Source organism: Lepisma saccharinum, chromosome 6 (assembly GCF_977018435.1).
Source record: "Lepisma saccharinum chromosome 6, izLepSacc3.1, whole genome shotgun sequence".
NCBI classification, from domain to species: domain Eukaryota; kingdom Metazoa; phylum Arthropoda; class Insecta; order Zygentoma; family Lepismatidae; genus Lepisma; species Lepisma saccharinum.
This window is the reverse complement of record NC_139234.1, coordinates 72,716,629-72,734,451: the sequence shown is the minus strand read 5'-3', so window position 1 is coordinate 72,734,451 and position 17,823 is coordinate 72,716,629. Positions and strand designations below refer to the sequence as shown.

The 17,823-nt window shown below is 36.4% G+C and overlaps 1 protein-coding gene across 4 annotated transcripts in view; it reads right to left on the bottom strand.

Moving 5' to 3' along the window:
• LOC145988879 (cyclic GMP-AMP synthase-like receptor) overlaps nt 1–17,823 on the bottom strand; it is a 61,519-nt gene that overhangs the window by 20,923 nt on the left and 22,773 nt on the right. For all 4 annotated transcript variants that reach the window (XR_014441798.1, XM_083124151.1, XM_083124150.1 and 1 more), the window contains 2 exons: nt 12,470–12,634; nt 8,090–8,172 (listed from right to left, as the gene is read on the bottom strand). Coding sequence is in view for 3 of the 4 variants with exons in the window: in XM_083124151.1 (XP_082980277.1) it covers nt 8,090–8,172; nt 12,470–12,634 (248 nt within the window). In the remaining variant the exon portion in view is untranslated. The remainder of the gene's footprint in view (nt 1–8,089; nt 8,173–12,469; nt 12,635–17,823) is intronic.

Here is a 17,823-nt window from a genome sequence, read left to right as displayed (position 1 = left end):
TATCCAACGTTTCCCTGTTCAAAGAACAGAGGTCTGAGAAGCCAGGGTACCAAAGATTTTGACAGCATCTGCAGTGTTGGCAGTAGTCAACATATATTCTTTTCTGGAATGTTTAGCTTACTCACATTTAGCAGTCACGCGTAGACAGATCACTGTGCTGGGTTGCAATAAAAATACATTATAAAAAATGATTGCTAAGAGGCAGGCAATAATATTTTGTGGTAGAAGACCATATTTAATATACGCGTAAACTATCAGATATAAAATATTTAAGTGAGGTTAATATTACACTAGCAAGAGGAGAGCAGAATGGACTGACCGACTCAGGATTGAGTTTTGCACGTGAACCCCCTTTTGGTGTCATCACTGTCTCAGAGGAAATTATGTTCACACACTTCTCAGAGTACAAGAGTATCTATTTAACCCATTCCAGAGATCAACATTTTATTTAAGTTCATTTGCATTTCAGCTTATAAGTTGATGAGGATGGGTGTTGACTGTTGACCCAACATTATGAATGAATAAAAGAACAAAAAATATAACTAAACACAATCCTATAGGATTCGAATGAGCCCACCCCCACCCCCCTCACCCAGACATTGCAAAGGGATGTATATGGATGGTATATTATACCCAACATTTTCTTTTTAGCTTTTGAAGTGTACTGGGATGAATACCATTGTATGCTGACGTATTTTCTTTATGAGCTTTATTATCTCCCTTCTACAAAATATTTCGTTGACTGGCAACTTCGAGTCATTCATCCACAAGAATGCATTGTTTTCGGGGACAGCAGACATTTGTTACCGTGGGAGGTTGACTTTTGCTTTCTTCTGTTGTGTGAAATTTGCAGCAAGTGTTTCGTTCATATTACGATTTGCTTGTTTGTCAGTATAGTGAAGTAATAACTTGGGGAGGGGGAGAGGAATCAGGAGTTATTGATGACATTCTGGAGATGGGATTTTTGGCATATAATTACGAAAAAATTGCAAACAATCCGAAATGGGAGGTATGTTCCTGATTTGTAGGACTTGTTTCAGGCAGGAATTATGAAGGGTGGTAAGCAGTATATTAGGCATTTTCAGGAAAAAAATTGTAACTCTACAGAGTTGTTGACTGGCAGAAGAACAACCGGAAACTTTATTGTTGGCCTTGTTCGTTGGTTTCCTCTGAGAAAGGTGTGTCAAATAGTAGAGGATACTGACATTTATCAAATTTATCACATGCTATTCGAAAGTACGAAAAATCATTGTCAATTCATTCCCGTTCAATGTTCATTGCACTCCATGAAGGAATTAATCAAGTTTGAGATTTTATAAGTCCACTTTATGCACAATAAGGCTAATCGGGACTGGACCTACAGTTTATAGCAGCGGCGTATACTCTGGGTCATTTAGGTAATCGGAGATGACCTGGCTATAATTTTTAAAAAAGTTGTTTTTCATTTCTTTGCAATATTCTTTCCAACCAACCTTTCATTCATACATTTCCTTCCTTCCAGCATGCGAATGTTTTCAACCGTTTGCCATGGAATGTCTGAAAGCCTTTCTCCAGCTGGTGGACTCTTCTTGACAGGGTGAGATTCCACCAGCCCCCTTTAAATCCCTTGGTGGGGAGCCCGACCCTATGGCCGAGCGGTTAGCACATTGCGCTGCGACGCCAGGGATTCCAGGTTCGAATCCTGCTCGGGCTTGGTTGTTTGTGAATGTCCAATCATCAATTTCATCATTTCATCACTCATCCCCATCTTCGCAAATTAGCCAAGAGGCACAAAACGCGAAGTAAAATAAACTAAATCAATCCAATCCAATCCAATCCTTGGTAGGGAGGGAGGGGAGAGGGAAAGGAAACACTGCTTCTCAGGCATGGCGAAAGAAGGAAAAATCCCCGCAAGCTCTTTGACGGTGGGGATTTTCCGTGGCCAGGTAACCTCCTTCTGGAGAGAGTTGCCAGTTGCACTCTCCACCCCAGAGCCTTTGCCCTTCCCTCGGCTGGTGCCCTCTTCTGGCATTCTTCCCCGATGGCCTTTGTATCGTAGGAGCTGTGCTGTTTATGACAGGAAAATTTCTTAGGGTTGGGAATTCTGGGTTCACAAATTACGTACTGAAAAGGGAAGTAGGAAAAATACATCTGGAGTGCATGAGATACAGGGAAATCTGAACAACATTTGCGAACCAATTGTATGTTAATTCTCATTTTACATTTGCTTCTGTCTTCCTGATCTCTGCTACTTGAACAGAATTTGTCAAAGGGAAAAAGCTTAAATATTGAAGATCAAGGTAATTAAATAAATTAACATTTAAACTAGATATTCAAGAAATTACACAGACCTCCATGGCGGAGTGGTTAGCATTAGTCCATACGATGCCAGAGCTCCATGAAAAAAGAAGGAAGGAAAGAAAGAAGAGAGAGAGAGAGAGAGAGAGAGAGAGAGAGAGAGAGAGAGAGAGAGAGAGAGAGAGAGAGAGAGAGAGAGAGAGAGAGAGAGAGAGAGAGAGAGAGAGAGAGAGTAAAAGGCCAGTGTTCGAATACCAGCCTGGGCATGGGTGCTCTTTGTAAATGTCCCTAACTTCATATCACTCGTCATGATTAGCCAAAAGTTGCAGAAAAGCGACGTAAAATAACAATTTCATCAATCGATCAATGAAGTAATTAAACTACGTATTTATATGCTTACTTTTTTCCATTTTTGTATTTTAAAATGCATGATTACTTTCTATTTGTAACCTTCAAAACCAGTGAGAGTACTTTTTTCAGGGAAATGAATAGTTTTTGAAAGGGAAAGCTATCAGAAAAATATATATGAAGGGCCAGGGGGAAAAACGATGAATGTTCATTCGAGACGATTTGCCAGGAAATCAAAAACAAGTATTTTTCTTTCATAAATACGTCAATATATGCCAAAATAATAATGCGTTTTTCAGGCACTTCTCACCGTTTCCCAACCAAGGCCGTTCTCATTCTTATAGTACAGCTTTTGAGCTACCAGATGGCGCTGCGATCTCAAAATGGGCGAAAAATCGACATTCATCGTTTTTCCCCCTGGGTCTTCATATATTAGTTAATTTACATTGCTTTTCTCCCCTCTTTAGATTAATAGTGATCATAAAGATGAAAGATGTATGAATGTAAAATATATAAAGAACAAACGCAATAATTCCAACTTGGAGAACCTCTTGCATCGCAGGGAATTTAAAGCTGGGAAAGGGGAATTTTCAGCATCCATAGGGAATTTCATTCTGAGTAAAGCAGGAACGCAACAGAAGATTGGTGCAAGGAATTGAATGAATGCGTGTGGAAGGTGGCTTTGTGTTGTGCTTGGTGTTCCTATTGGCGATTCAAAAGTGTATTAGTTGTTTAGGTGTTAGTGGTTTAGTATTCGTGCTAGCGCTGTGTTTACTGAAGTTAAAGGCAATGGATATAATTGAGCATTTGCATGTGAAAATATTTGGAACGAGATCTTTTCCGGAGAATTTGCAAATTGTTAATGCAGGTAGGTCAGTATAGCATCTCTTGTACCACAGGTCTTGAACTTATACTTTTGTGTATAAAAATAAAAATTGGGAATGCACGGATAACTGGTACTGGGGTAACTTGAATTTTACACTTCTGTTAATATTGAGGGTTTTTTATTTCACTAGCACATTCCTTTCATGTTCTATGTTACAGGTTGTTTTTTTTATTAGGTTTATTATTCTTTCTTGTTGTATTATTTGGAATTCTAAACGTAGATTAACTGCAATAACAACAATTAATTGATAGTGATCGCAACAATAACATAAAATTCTCCACACATATATTCATAAATTTTGTATGGATGATGAGGTAATTTTGCAGGGAGACTTCAGGAGTGGGTGGATGAATCAAGGGTCGGAGATTACCCACTTGTTAAAACCAGCTGGTTTAAAGTGGGATCCGAACCACTATGTGCTTTCACCGGGTATCGAAACCGGGACCCCTTGATTACAAGGCAGTGAAGGAATTAAAAGTCAGTTGTTGGACTGCACCTAGCTACTATCAGAATATATAATATCTTACATATATCTTACCTAGTTACATTTGGATCTCTCTAGTAGCGTTTAAGGTTATAGCAGAGATTCATTAGTTTTTATCGTTAATGTTTCCATAATTGACATCCTATTTTAAAAAAAGCTTCAGTTAGCTTCCATGTGCACAAAGCAAGCTTAAAATAACTTCTGCTTCCCTTAATCTTCAGAACATGTTCCTCGTAAAAAAAAAATAGTGTGATTCTTTATTCTGAAGCAACAACTTTTGTGAGGGATGAATGAAGGTCTTAGAAAAGGGTGCAACGACTGATAAATGATGCTGTGCCATTCCAAAAAGTAGTTCCTGTTATTTGAAAATGATACAAGGATGAGAAATTTTCCATTACAAAATTTGGGAAAATGTAGTTTTCTGTATAACACGATGGACTGGATGGTGGGGTGTCTGACCACCCTAAACCCCCTTCAGTGTGCCCATGTTGCGTACCCTAGTCTAAATGTCACTGCACACCACTGCAGAAAAGTGACATTAAATTTGAAAAATCAAATCAAATATCTGTCAGAATGACTGATAAGTAACTGAAATCTACACGCTGGAGCACATTGCATCTACCAATGTCAGTTGGTAAATCTGTTCAAATGGAGCTGATAATGCACAGCAATCTCTGATGCTATGGCAACTGCAAAGCTCGCAATCAGTCTGCCATGAAATGATGGCAGGTTCAGCCATGAATTGCAGCAGTGCAGGACTTCATCCAAAGAGATTCCATTCAGGAGGCACAGGGGCATTGAACTGACAAGCATCAGGATGCCACAGAATACATTTCCTCTGACCTGGAAACATTTGGTTCTGCACACTGCCATGGAATCCCCATTGTCCAACCCACCTCATTACGCCATGCTGCTCTGGCATGGATCGATGACTGTATGGAATATCAGAAGACTGTTTATTTGGCTGTACCAGCAGAAATATGGCATGGAAAAACAACTAACCACCTGATTTTTAAGCCATGTGATATACTTGATAGCATATTTTTTATTTCGAATTATCATTCCAAGCCTTCTTTGAAATATTTCATTCAGCACAAGCATCAAATATGTAAACAAAGTAAAACACTTACTGAAAAGTCATGTGAAAATTGTGGCTCTACTGTGATCAAGACTTCCTCATTGACATAGTGGAAACACTGTTGCCATGCAATCAAGGGATTCCACATTTGATTCCTGGTGGAGGCACATTGCACAGTGGTTCGGATCCCACTTTAATATGTATGAGGGTGGATCAAATGAAAATGGAACAGGGGCCACAGAATGAAATCAACAAGGTTTATTTCAAACATAATCTCCAAAGTAAGCATTTGTCCCACTGTTTCACCAAGCAGTGAATACCCTGCTTGTAGAACTCCTTTGTCTGAGATCGGAACCAGTTGCGAATATTGTCCATGACTTCATTGTCTAGGTGGAAGGGCCGACCCTTCAATGCCTTTTTCAACGAACGAAAGATATGCACATGGCGATAGATCAGGGCTATACAATGGGTGTTCCAACACTGTCCACCCAAACGTCGCTAACGTGTTCTTTGTAACAGCTAATGTATGTGGCCATGCGTTGTCATGCAGCAAAACCACTCCACAGGACAACAGGCTGGGCCGTTTGGCCTTGATTGCTGCTTGGACGATACTGCTGCCCGACCGCCTATGCATATCACATACTCACACACGACTATTTAGGGCGAGTCCATTATGCAGTAGGGGTTTCCCTCCTTACCCCCCACTCTACCGCTACACAGGGTTGTCACCACACACATACATAAATATAACCCAATACATCCACTGTTCCACTTTAATTTGATCCACCCAAATACATATGACCAGTCTCAAATAGTGTATCTGAGCATAAAGTGTATTAAAAAAACAGAGATTGAACCTGGATCCTTGACATTCCATGCCACTGAGATAGTAAGCCAATCTCTGGCCTTCCAAGTATGCCCACAACTTATGTAGAACTCTGTAAGTTTCTAATGTTCATTCCAGCTACACTGCAACTTCTCATTGCCTTGGGCACATGTAATACTAATGCCACCTCATTCTGAAATTTAGCAATTAAATGTTTAGCACATATGAATTTTTCTTCTGAACAAACAAATGTGCCATATTTTAGATTGTTACACTTATTAAAGCCCCTGAAAGGTTTGAGGTAAATAATACTTAAAAAGAAAGTATAAAAGGTGTACTAGCATGTGGTTGTCTCAAAATGTCAACATTTTTGGGATAATAGAAAACCCAGGAGTATTTGAGTTAAATGGACATTTTTTTATTTTTAATGACACTCAGAAAGGAATTTCACGCACAGGGCCTAGTGAGCATATTCTATCCACTGGACACTCAATAGGGAATCTTCAAGTGAAAGAGATACAAGAAAAAGAAACAATGAAAATTCGATGAAATAAGATGGATATGTAAATAAGCACAATGAGGTGCAAAGGGAGAAAAATGGGTCAAATTAATAAACAAATATTGTTCCAAATATAAGAATAAAATTTCTAACGTTCTTTGTTAAGACCGCGGCAAGTGAGTTTTGTTTAACTAATGCCTCTTGGAAGAAAATAGTAAATGATAACTACTGTAGATTTCTACTAAAAGTTATATATATAAAAGCTATATATACACACACAAATGAAGGAGACTGTAAGCACTTACCACACAAAAAGATATAGTTTGATATTTCGCGGGGTAACCGCATTTTCAATTGAGACGAAAGAGGTGCAAAGATTCACATAGTACAGGAGCACAGAATACTAACGGAAGCGTTGGTACAATGTTGCCAGAGAAAGTTAGTAGATATATCTATATATATATATATATATATATATATATATATATATATATATATTGTGGAACGATTCAAGGGAGACTCTGTAAAAAAGGTAAAATCTCTCGCCAGACATCAGTGCTCGGTCAGCGACAATTTACAACACAACATAGCATTCCACAAATAGCGAAAACACATGATGTCAGGAGACACGGCATTCTTCGATACTACCGGGTTTCAAGCCCGCCATCGGCTGGCAAATACGGAAGTGCTGTCGAAGCAGCTAGGAAGTATTTGCCAGCAGCTTAAAAGACCTAAGCACCAGAATTCGACTCTCAGAGAGGGCTCAGTGAGACTCGGTCGCTCAGTCAAGTCTCAGAATTCAAGGACCTGCAGAAGAAAACCCAGGCGAAGACCTTCCAGGTCTCAGCCCGGCTCGGGAAACCGAGACGAAGCTTTCGCCTAAGGCAACCGCAGTACATTCGCGAGTTGACTATCTTCGGCACCATGGCCTGCAACTTGTAGCCGTCGGTCAGACCATCGTCCCGGCGCCTTTCCTAGGCCCGATACTCCAAGACCAACGTGTGCTTTGTCGCCAGCCACGGGCAAGAAGACCGTGGGCCGCCGAACTCAGGACTCCGTGCTCTGTCGCCTGACGTCATGTGTTTTCGCTATTTGTGGAATGCTATGTTGTGTTGTAAATTGTCGCTTGACCAAGCACTGATGTCTGGCGAGAGATTTTACCTTTTTACAGAGTCTCCCTTGAATCTGTTCCACAATATATAATATATATTCTTTCCCCCAAATCATGAGCCAAGTCCATAGCAGTGATTCTGGGGTTTAATTTGCTCTCTCGGAGGAAACAGTGGTCATCAGTTGACAACACTTTTCCTTTCCTGGCACAGTTTTCCATTTTTCATTGGTAAAATGGAGCATCAATTTTTGCCACTGAATAATTCTATCTATTCAATCTGCAGAATGCCTACACCAACATAAAAAAATTAGTAGTCCTTTAAGTTTTGATACAGAGGTATACTATAATGCTAGAATCACACTAAACTTCCTGGGAATTATATCAGGTATTATTGAATCAATGATTGAACAATGTAAAAATGCGCAAATCGAAGAGAACTTAAGTTGAGAAGTTCACATTGCGGATAAAAGGAGTCAATGTACTGGCCACCCAGAAAAGACACACTTTGCGTTGATCCTTAAAATTGGTGCAAGGGAGTTTATTTTTTAACTTAGAAATACATTACAGTAAAGTGGATTACCTGCAGAATTCCATGCTCTGTTCCCTGATTCGTCCCACAACTTTTAATACCACAGCACCTGGAACAAATCTATCAATTGCAATCTAAAATGAAAAAGAAAAAAAAAACATGGAGTTATTAAATCCTAGCTGAGAAATTCCGTTCTGTCTTTCTTTCTTTCTGTTTGGGTTATTTTACATTGTTTTTCTACCAGGGTGGAGCCAAAACTGATGCTGATACATCGGTATCATCTGATACCAGTTGTGTAGGTATTGGAAAGTGTTGGTTAGGAGCTATTCACTGATACTGGCTGATACTTTTCTGAAGTTTAGTTATTTTTTGGGTCCACAAAAATGCTATCAAACACTTTCACAGAGTCTAATTACCCTGAAATATTATGCAAAATTTGAAGTTTTCTTTATTTGCACCAATATTATGTGAAAAAGTGGATATTGTGATAAAATGACAGCTATTTTAATTCTTGAATATTTTAAAGCAAAACTTTGTTAAATTGGTGCATATAATTGCAGTGTATAACCCTCTGCCCACAAAATATGTTGATACCACATGGCGTGACATCATGCCTCAAGCTGATTGGCTGTATGCTTGGAGCCTCTAGGAGAAAATGAACAGTGATGAGAAAGCTATATTTGAAAAGTAGCTTCGCTACAGCTAAGGCTACATTTACCAAAAAGTAGCTTGCTACGCTACCCCTGTTTGCTACTCGCTACTTTTGCATAAAAAACTTAAAACAACCATATGGATATTTAAAAGAAGCTCCTAGTATGATAGTTGTATTTTCTGGAAAATATATTCTGTTATTCATTATCATGATTCCTGCCATTCAATACTTTTGATAGCAGTGTTACTTCAGTTAATTATTTGTACTATAGTGTTTGAAAATAACGTACCTATGTAACTGTCATATCAATTCAAATTTGATGCACGAGTATTGCAATTAGGGTCTTACACAAATTAATGATTACAACCACAGTATACCCACATAAAATTTGGTAGGATATCAACATTTTTTTCTTGAGAATAAATATTTCATTTTTTAATACCTGGGTAGAGTGATATGAAGACAGTATTTTGAACGGAAAATAGATCTCACTGACTCTTTCAAGTATGATAATTGTTGTGAACATGATGGATAACCAGATTCTGAATATCTAGATAATTATCATATATATCGAAATTAACTATAACATGTTGTGCAAAGGGGAAATAACATTAAAATGTGATATTTATCAATTTTATCTTCTTAAGCCCTTAAACGGAATGTTAGTTGTGTAGGGGAGGGATGCTTACTTGAACCTTGGGGATAGCTGGGGGATGCATCTATGGTATAAATAGTTAGAATCTGGGGGAGCGATGCTTTACGTAAGCTTTCCTGTTGGGAATGCTTCCCTGAAGGCACAGTGGAAATTTGTCACCTTGTAATCAAAGGACCTCAGGTTTGATACCTGGTGGACGCACATAGTTGTTTGGATACAGTCTTGATTAGCTTATATGTGCTTAAAGTGTCAAAATTAAAAATTAGCCGAAAGTGGCAGAATGCGACTCTAGAACAGAGAATTACTAAATAAACCATTCATCCTTATTGTCATGATTAGCAAAAGTTGCAGAAAAGTGGCATAAAAGTAGGAAAAATATGTACATTTAGAAACTGAATATTAACTCAAGAAAATTGTTATTTCTGCAGGAAAGTCAATAACTCTTATACTTTTTACAATATCATAAAATATATTCAGGAAACTGATGTGTAAACCCGAGTGTTCTAAACATATTGTAATTTTAGAATTTGTGAACAAATATGATGATGAAAATAATTGTAATTGCAGAAAGTACATGTCTATCGTTATTGCAAAAAATATTTCTTGCTGGATGACATCCTATATACTGACAATGATCAATGCTGTTACCGTACTGAGCCATTAATTGCTTTGTCACTTGTTTTTTCACTGCAAGTTGTGTTTTACAGTTATTAATGACATTTTGCTGTCTCTTACACCATGGATATCCACAGGATTTGTTCCGGGGGTGGCGCAAACGAGGCATGTTTTCTCCCGAAAATAGTAATGCAGCTCAAAACAAAGGTAGCTGTTAGCCGCAATATATTCACATATGTCAGTTAGTTGTCTGGATATTAGATTCATTCAGATACAACTGAAATAAATTGTGATATAAAAATCTATAGTCTGCGATATCAAAGTATTTACAATCTAGATTATATGCTATTCCCTTTAAAATACTTTGTCTCTGTGAACCTCCTGCAAAAGTAAGCATTATTGTAGATTTCCTTATTTACTTCAAAATACCGAGAAATGTAGCTGTAGCGAAATTTTCGCTACAACTACAAGAATTTTGTAGCTTTGCTACAGCTACAGCTACATTTTTCAAAATGTAGCACCACTACAGCCACAACAAATTCTGTAGCTAACTACAGTAGCTACTTCCGACCACTGGAAATGAGCACGCTTGGTCTTGAGGTGACCGTCCCAGGGAAAGGGCTTCGATTACCGATGTGTATGGTGAGTGTGGTGATATGATAGGGGATTTGTGTAAATTGGGTTTCCTGTAAATTCTATTACTTTATTTAGCCATTTTTGTTCTATATTAGATTCTTTGCTTATTCTAAATTTATATTATATTGATTTTATATTAGTTTATAGATATAAATGCACTGACTGGTCCCTCCCTACAAAAAAAAATATTTGCAATGGCCATGAATACACATATCTAAAGGACTGTTCAGAGCTGTGCAATGTTTTTGAATGCACTTACGACACATAATTTTTGGGCATAATGATTAGTTTCTTCTATAGAAAGAAAATAATTCACCACCTACATCATAAACAATAATGTTTAACACACTTTTATGAATTAAAACATGAATTTTCTTTATATGAAAGAAATCATCTGCTACTATTAATCGATTAACTTCTATTTTTGTGCTGACAGAATATGTAAATTTGAAATAACTATAACCTTTCAGAAATGGAAATCCATTGTTACTACATTAACATTTTCTTTGACGTTGAAATAAATATGCAGGCAATTGATCTTATTTTAAGATCAGTGTGTGCAATTTAAAAAAAAATACCACAATTTTATTTAATGAACTGGGTGTAAGATATTTTTCACAATTTCCATAGCAAACTCAAAGAAACTTGCATCATTATAGGATGTTAACATTTCAAAGGAAAAAACCTCCCAGGAATTCTGTCTCTCCGCGATTAGCCAATAGTGGCAGAAAAGCAAAATAAAATAAACCAAAGCAATACAATTCTGTCTTTGTTTAAAATAGCATTATTGTAAATGAAATTTTACAAATTTTAGATACCATTTTCATTTACAGATTGGCTTCTTATCAATTTTAATATAGATTTAGCAAATTTTGCATTTCAGCATGCTAAACTGAATTAGACTGAACTGTAGCTCTAAAACACAGTTATCATGATTTGTTATTTTTGGGGCTGAGCCAATACTGGTTGATATTTAATCACTGATTCCAGTCAATACTTTTCCAGTCTGGCTGACTTGCAGAGTCCGTAAAAATGCAACGTAACACTTTCGGGTAGTCTAAAATATCATGGAAATTATGCAAAATGTATAATCTTCATAATTGTTGCAACATAATTCTGATGAGAAATTGAATTTATAATAAAGTTATTATCTTATATGAAATTAGGAATATTTGAAAGCAAAACTCTGGTAGATTATTATTATATAGTTTAGAGTAGTGCATGGGACTACTTTTGCTCGCTTGTACTCGTTCGAGTCTCCCACCCTCGAGCGTGCTACTCTCAAGCATATAAAATGGAATATCATTTTAATGAGACAACAATCATAGACACATACAGTATATGTAAAATATCTGTCCTAGCAGTTTCTGCCCATCAATTTTACCTGTTTTATTTTCATATATCACTGTATTGGTAAGATAGATAAATTAAATTTAAACATAAAGACAGGGTGCGAAATCCTGGGGGGTTTCTCTAGCAATTTTATCTTCAATATTTAAGAGAATACTACTACAGACAAATTGCAGTTATACATGTACTACTGGACTTCGAGTGTCTACCACTCGTTTAGCCTATTTCAGCATTATTCACTAGAACGAACAAGCTCTCAATTCCGTACGCTATCTAGCATCGTCCATGCAAATTATTTGGCACTCGAGCAAAACCTCTCCATGCAGAACTCTAATGCAGTTCCAATGGAAAACTTATAAATATTCTGAATCACTTTGAATAGTTACAATTTTCAATAAATGGTATTAGTGGGAATCAATAGAAAGTATAGGCACTGGTATCAATGTCAGCTCAAAATGGTATCAGCTCAACCCTAATTATTTTCATATGAATGCTGAATAAAATACCCAAATTCCACATTTACCTGTAAACACGTATGAAATTGAATAACAAAGTTCAGATCAAACTCTGTTGGTTCATCTATCTTGAGATTGGTATAGACACTTCCAGTGTATTTCAATCTATTAAAGCAATAATTAAACATCCTGTCTTCTTCTCTCATCTTGGGAATCAAAGTTTGCTCCACCACCTGTTGGAAGGAAGAACCACTTACAGTACGAACTCGCAGCTTTATGACAAGTTACAGATGAGATAGATCACTAAGATGATCAATAAGTTTTCTGTGGTTATCAAAGTTAACAAAATATTTCATATTCTGATTATTCTCAACAAGTTGACAGCCACATGGTGAGAATGTGGACTCAACATTTGCTATAGCTGTCAAGGCCATTTGTGTCTGTTGAGCTTTGCATAGCTGTTGTTGACATAACACAAGTCTGAAAATAAGTTCGACGGTTTCACGTGTGAACAAAATGCACATTCTACTGTCAAATAGCATTATGTACACAAAGATGAGTAAGTTGGAGTTGTACCAATCAGTTGGTATTAATCACAACAGAGTTTTCAGCTTAAAATGTGATAAACACAAATATCAAAATGTTAAAAATACATGAATTGTCTTGGTTCCCATAGACACACACATTGGCCAACTGGAATAATTTACGTCATGATAAACTGCCATTTGGCAGGTCTTTATTTGTTGAAAATATTAAATAATCACACTTGCTAGTTTTCAACATTGATAAGTTGCTTTACATCGACTGTTTTCTCTCTTGGCCAGATGGACAGTTCCCATGTTGTAATTCAAACAAAGCAGCAGACAATATTCACAGAACATGTTTCACTTATCTGTTCCACCCCATTGAATTCATCCAATCAGTGCATGTGCACTTAAATCCATGGCAGATGGACTAGTCAAATTGAAATAATTTATGAATTTATTATTTATTTATGATGGACCCATTTACCCAATATAGTACAGTACATGAAATTTGTTAACTCCAGCCCACATCATCTAAGGATGATTCTTGACTCCTAGGAAGGCATGCACAATATCTGCATATGGGTCATTCCATGTCAAATCAACCAATAAAATAATATTTTTGAACCTTTAGGATTCAGATTTTTTAAGGTTCTTTGTACATTCATTGCACCTATCAGGAGGACAAAAACTGCCAAATTTCAGATATTTAGGCTCTTAGTTTTTGAGGGCCTCCCTGATGGCGCAGTGGTAGCGTCGTCGCCTTGTAATCAAGGGGTCCCAGGTTCGATACCCGGTGGAGGCACATCATAGTGGTTCGGATTCCACTTTAAACTGTAGGTCCAGTCCCGATTAGCCTTACTGTGCACAAAGTGGACTTAAAACATCAACTCAACTCAACTCTTAGTTTTTGAGTTATTGACTTTCAAAAAAAGTAAATATCCCAAAATTTTACATTTCAAAATCTTTAAATAGCTGTAGATCAAAACCTATTTGACCTATAGAGCCCAAATTGGTGTCATTCTCTTCTGCTTTTAATGAGCTTTAAATTTGAAATGCAACATGACTGTGCTGTTGTAATTTTGTAATTTTTCAGGAACCTGAAAAAACATGTCTTTAAAAATCTCAAAAGCACCCCTTTTAATTTTATTTTAAAAAATACGTTTTTAAGACATTAATTGACTATTTGGGTGCAGAATTTCATAATGGGATGGCAATGGGTTCCTATGGAAATTATCGTTTTTCTATTGTAACGTGTGTGAAATTTGCTAAATTTGTGAATTTCCATGTTAAAACCATAACTATAAGGTGAGTGGTTGGGGTTAAAGTCTTCACATTAGTCTATTTTATAATTTTTGGACTACAAATAACATGAAAATACCTAAAATTTATCACTTTTAATATCAGGTAAGCAAATTGAAAATGTACGAGGGGAAGTCATTAAAAAAAATGAATTTTATTCTAAACTTCATGGAGATTTATGCACAACAAAAATTTGTATTTCAGGACTCAAAATGGTTACCTAGTAACACATCAAAGAGATGTTGTGATGATGGAGCAGTATGCACCTGTACTTTAGCTCATACAACATAGCTCTCCACTGTTGACTTGCACGGTAGAAGAGGAATGAACTGTTTTTCGTTTCTTGTGGTGAGAGGGAGTGAAACCTTCTGAAATCTACAGCAGAATGAAGGTTCAGTACGGAGACAATTGTTTATACGGAGACAATTGTTTAAGTCAGGGGAAAGTGTATGAAGGGATGGAAAGATTTAAAGATGGAAGATGAAATATCAGTGATAAACACCAGAGTGGGAGGCCAGTTTGTGTGGCAACTGAGGCAGTGAAACAGCAAAGCGACCAGCGAATCCGTTAATTTAGTACACTCTGGTAACTTAAACAATTGTCTCCATACTGAACATTCATTCTGCTGTAGATTTCAGAAGGTTTCACTCCCTCTGACCACAAAACAGTAATAATACTGCGTTGCTGTTCAACGGTGCAAGTCAACAGTGGAGGAGAGCCATGTTGTACAAGCTACTGTGCAGGTGGATACTGCTCAATCGTCACGACATCTTTGTGACATGTTACTAGGGAACCATTTTGAGTCCCAAAATACATATGTAGGGCAGAGTAAATAAACATTTGTCGCCATACAAAAGAGTCTCCCCATTCCAGAGCTTGCAATAAAATAAAATTTGTGATATTCAATACAATCCAAAACATGGATTTTGAGTCACAAATACTATGCATAGACAATGTGCTCATAGAAACTGTATCTTCAGTAAAGTTTTTGGGAATAACGCTACATCAAAAAATAACGTGGGAAGAACAAATTAACAACATCTCAATATAATTTAATAGAAATTAACAAACACATATATTATGGACTAATTTACCCCTATGTTGAATATGGCATAATAGCGTGGGGTGGATCATCTTATAATGATACTGTCAGAATACTGAGACTTCAAAAGAGAGCACTTAGAATAATGTACAAACTAGGCTATAGGGAATTTTGCAAAGAGTTATTCAGGGAGAAACAAATAATGACAATATAGTCCCTATACCAGTGGCAAAGATATAGTCCAAGCAATGCAAGCACTGCTTGCACTATTAAAATATTATTTAATGTACTTAATGTTGAGTGTCTGTTTCTATCCGACTTGATTTCACGAAATTTTACAGCCGCAAACTCTCTCAGCAGCCCATTAGCAAGCACCATACTCTCTGCTTGCCGCTACTGCGTGGGGAACTAACGCTTCCGAAGTATTATATGGCGAAAGATAAATGCTGGTGAAGGTACTGTCCTTAAACCATTAATAAAAGCTCTGCTTTTCGGCTTCTCAAAAACAGCCAAGCCAAGCAGACACTACTAGCAGAAAGCATATAAGTGTTAACACAATCTCAAAGATGAATATTTGCTTTATTATAAACACAGAATAATTTAAATAAATTATTACAACTGTTCCAAATTCCATGTAGACAAACTTTAAAGCATTACTTTAAGTTTCACGATTTGTAAAACGTGTCAATAATGTCGACGTTCAGGGGTTAAGACAAACATGTTGTCCCCGGCACTGGAGAGCACTGGAATCTGCAGTGCAGAACAGCTGGTTGTTTACCGCCTCATGCCTCAATCATCTCAATTTACGCCAGTGTTGACAACTACCAAATAATTTACACGATATATATTGTGAGTTTCCATACAAACAAATTCAATAAACTGATGTTTTTTCGATAAAATTTATGCAAAGAAAGCAATGAAACTCTCTTCTGAGTCCTGCAAATAGCAAAAACGCTAAGTCCTAAGTACTATCAAACTCGAAATACTATCTCTATTAATATGATTAAAAAAAAAAAAGAACCAGCGCCTGTTCTTCCTGTTGTAAGAACCTATTATTCAAAAGCTTAATATAATTTTAAGCTTCAAGTCAGTTCTTTTACTCTCCTGTGAACAATAATTTTTACGAGGTTGGTATCAGTTTTCTGTTAGTTTCATTGCTTTTAGGAAAAATTTTCATTTGTGGGAAGAATGAGTGGTTGAAGTGAGTGTTCTCTTTTGTTTGGTGTGTTGTGAATTTACCAAAACAAACATGGATATATCAAATTGTGTACGAGAATCTGTATATAATAAGATAACAAGTATTTTATTATATCAATAACGTGTCCCAAGAATTTTGAACTAAGAAGCATGGCCGTTGAGAGAGGAGTTAGGATATATATTATTATTTAAAATACCATTTCTTTCCTAGAAAAACTGGGGCAAAGGGCTGTATAATTTATTTATCCCCCCATATCCCATGAGATTTCTGGAAAGAGTTAATGTAACTCAAATGGTGAAATTGTAGAGATATTTTAGAAAAAAAAGTATTAATTTCTGGGACTTGCAGGCCATAATTTACAGAAACTATTATTATTATTATTATTTGAAATAGGGTTACATTTAAGCTTACAGTCTATTTTACACTGATTCTAACTATAAAAAACAAACAAAACAAATTCTTGTCCTACATGAAGTAATGTTAAGTATACAGTTATGCAAATTGCATGTAGATATATACAGAATATGGAAATTACAAATGTATGAAATTTTAAAAAAAACTTAATTAGTAATAATAATGTAATAATTATAATAATAACAACAAAAATAAAAACAATAGCAGTAATAATATTAATAATAATAATAATAATAATAAAAGTTTCTGACGGCTCCCGTGAGAAAAAATCCTGCGGGTGCTTTTCGGAGTACTGCATTGCTTGCCTTCTTCTTAAGACCACGCTTCGCCACTGCCCTATACATCTATAAGGGTATCACGTTTGTTCTAAATCTTAGAAGTCTTAGAAGCATGACTAAAAATAACAAATTACACAACCACAATACAAGAGGGAAAGGTAATTATTAACAGAACCAACACAGACTCAATATCTCAAAACCAGTGGTGAAGCGTGGTGTCGCTGGAAGGGTAGGCACAGGCGTGTGAGTTCGTGTTGTTATGGGTGCGACTTTTTTAAAATATGAAAAATATAACCTTTAAAGTTATTTTTCAAAATGTAACAACATATTATTGCATCTATCAACGTACCTGAATAGTAACTCTTGATGTGTGCTAACTCATAAATCGTATTTCTTGATTTTATTGTAAATTGATGCTTTAGATGTCATGTCACTGCTCAAAACAATCACCAATGAATGCCGGGAAAATATTCTACAACCAGCTGCCTCATGACATAAAACTGATATCTCCAAAAAATAAACAAATACAAACAATAAAAGAATATTTGATAGAGAGAGCTCTCTACAGTCTCAGAGAATTCATGGAACAAGACAATATAATTTAGAAACATGCTCATTGTGTATACACTTCACAAGCAAACCTCATGATAGTTGAACTAAACAG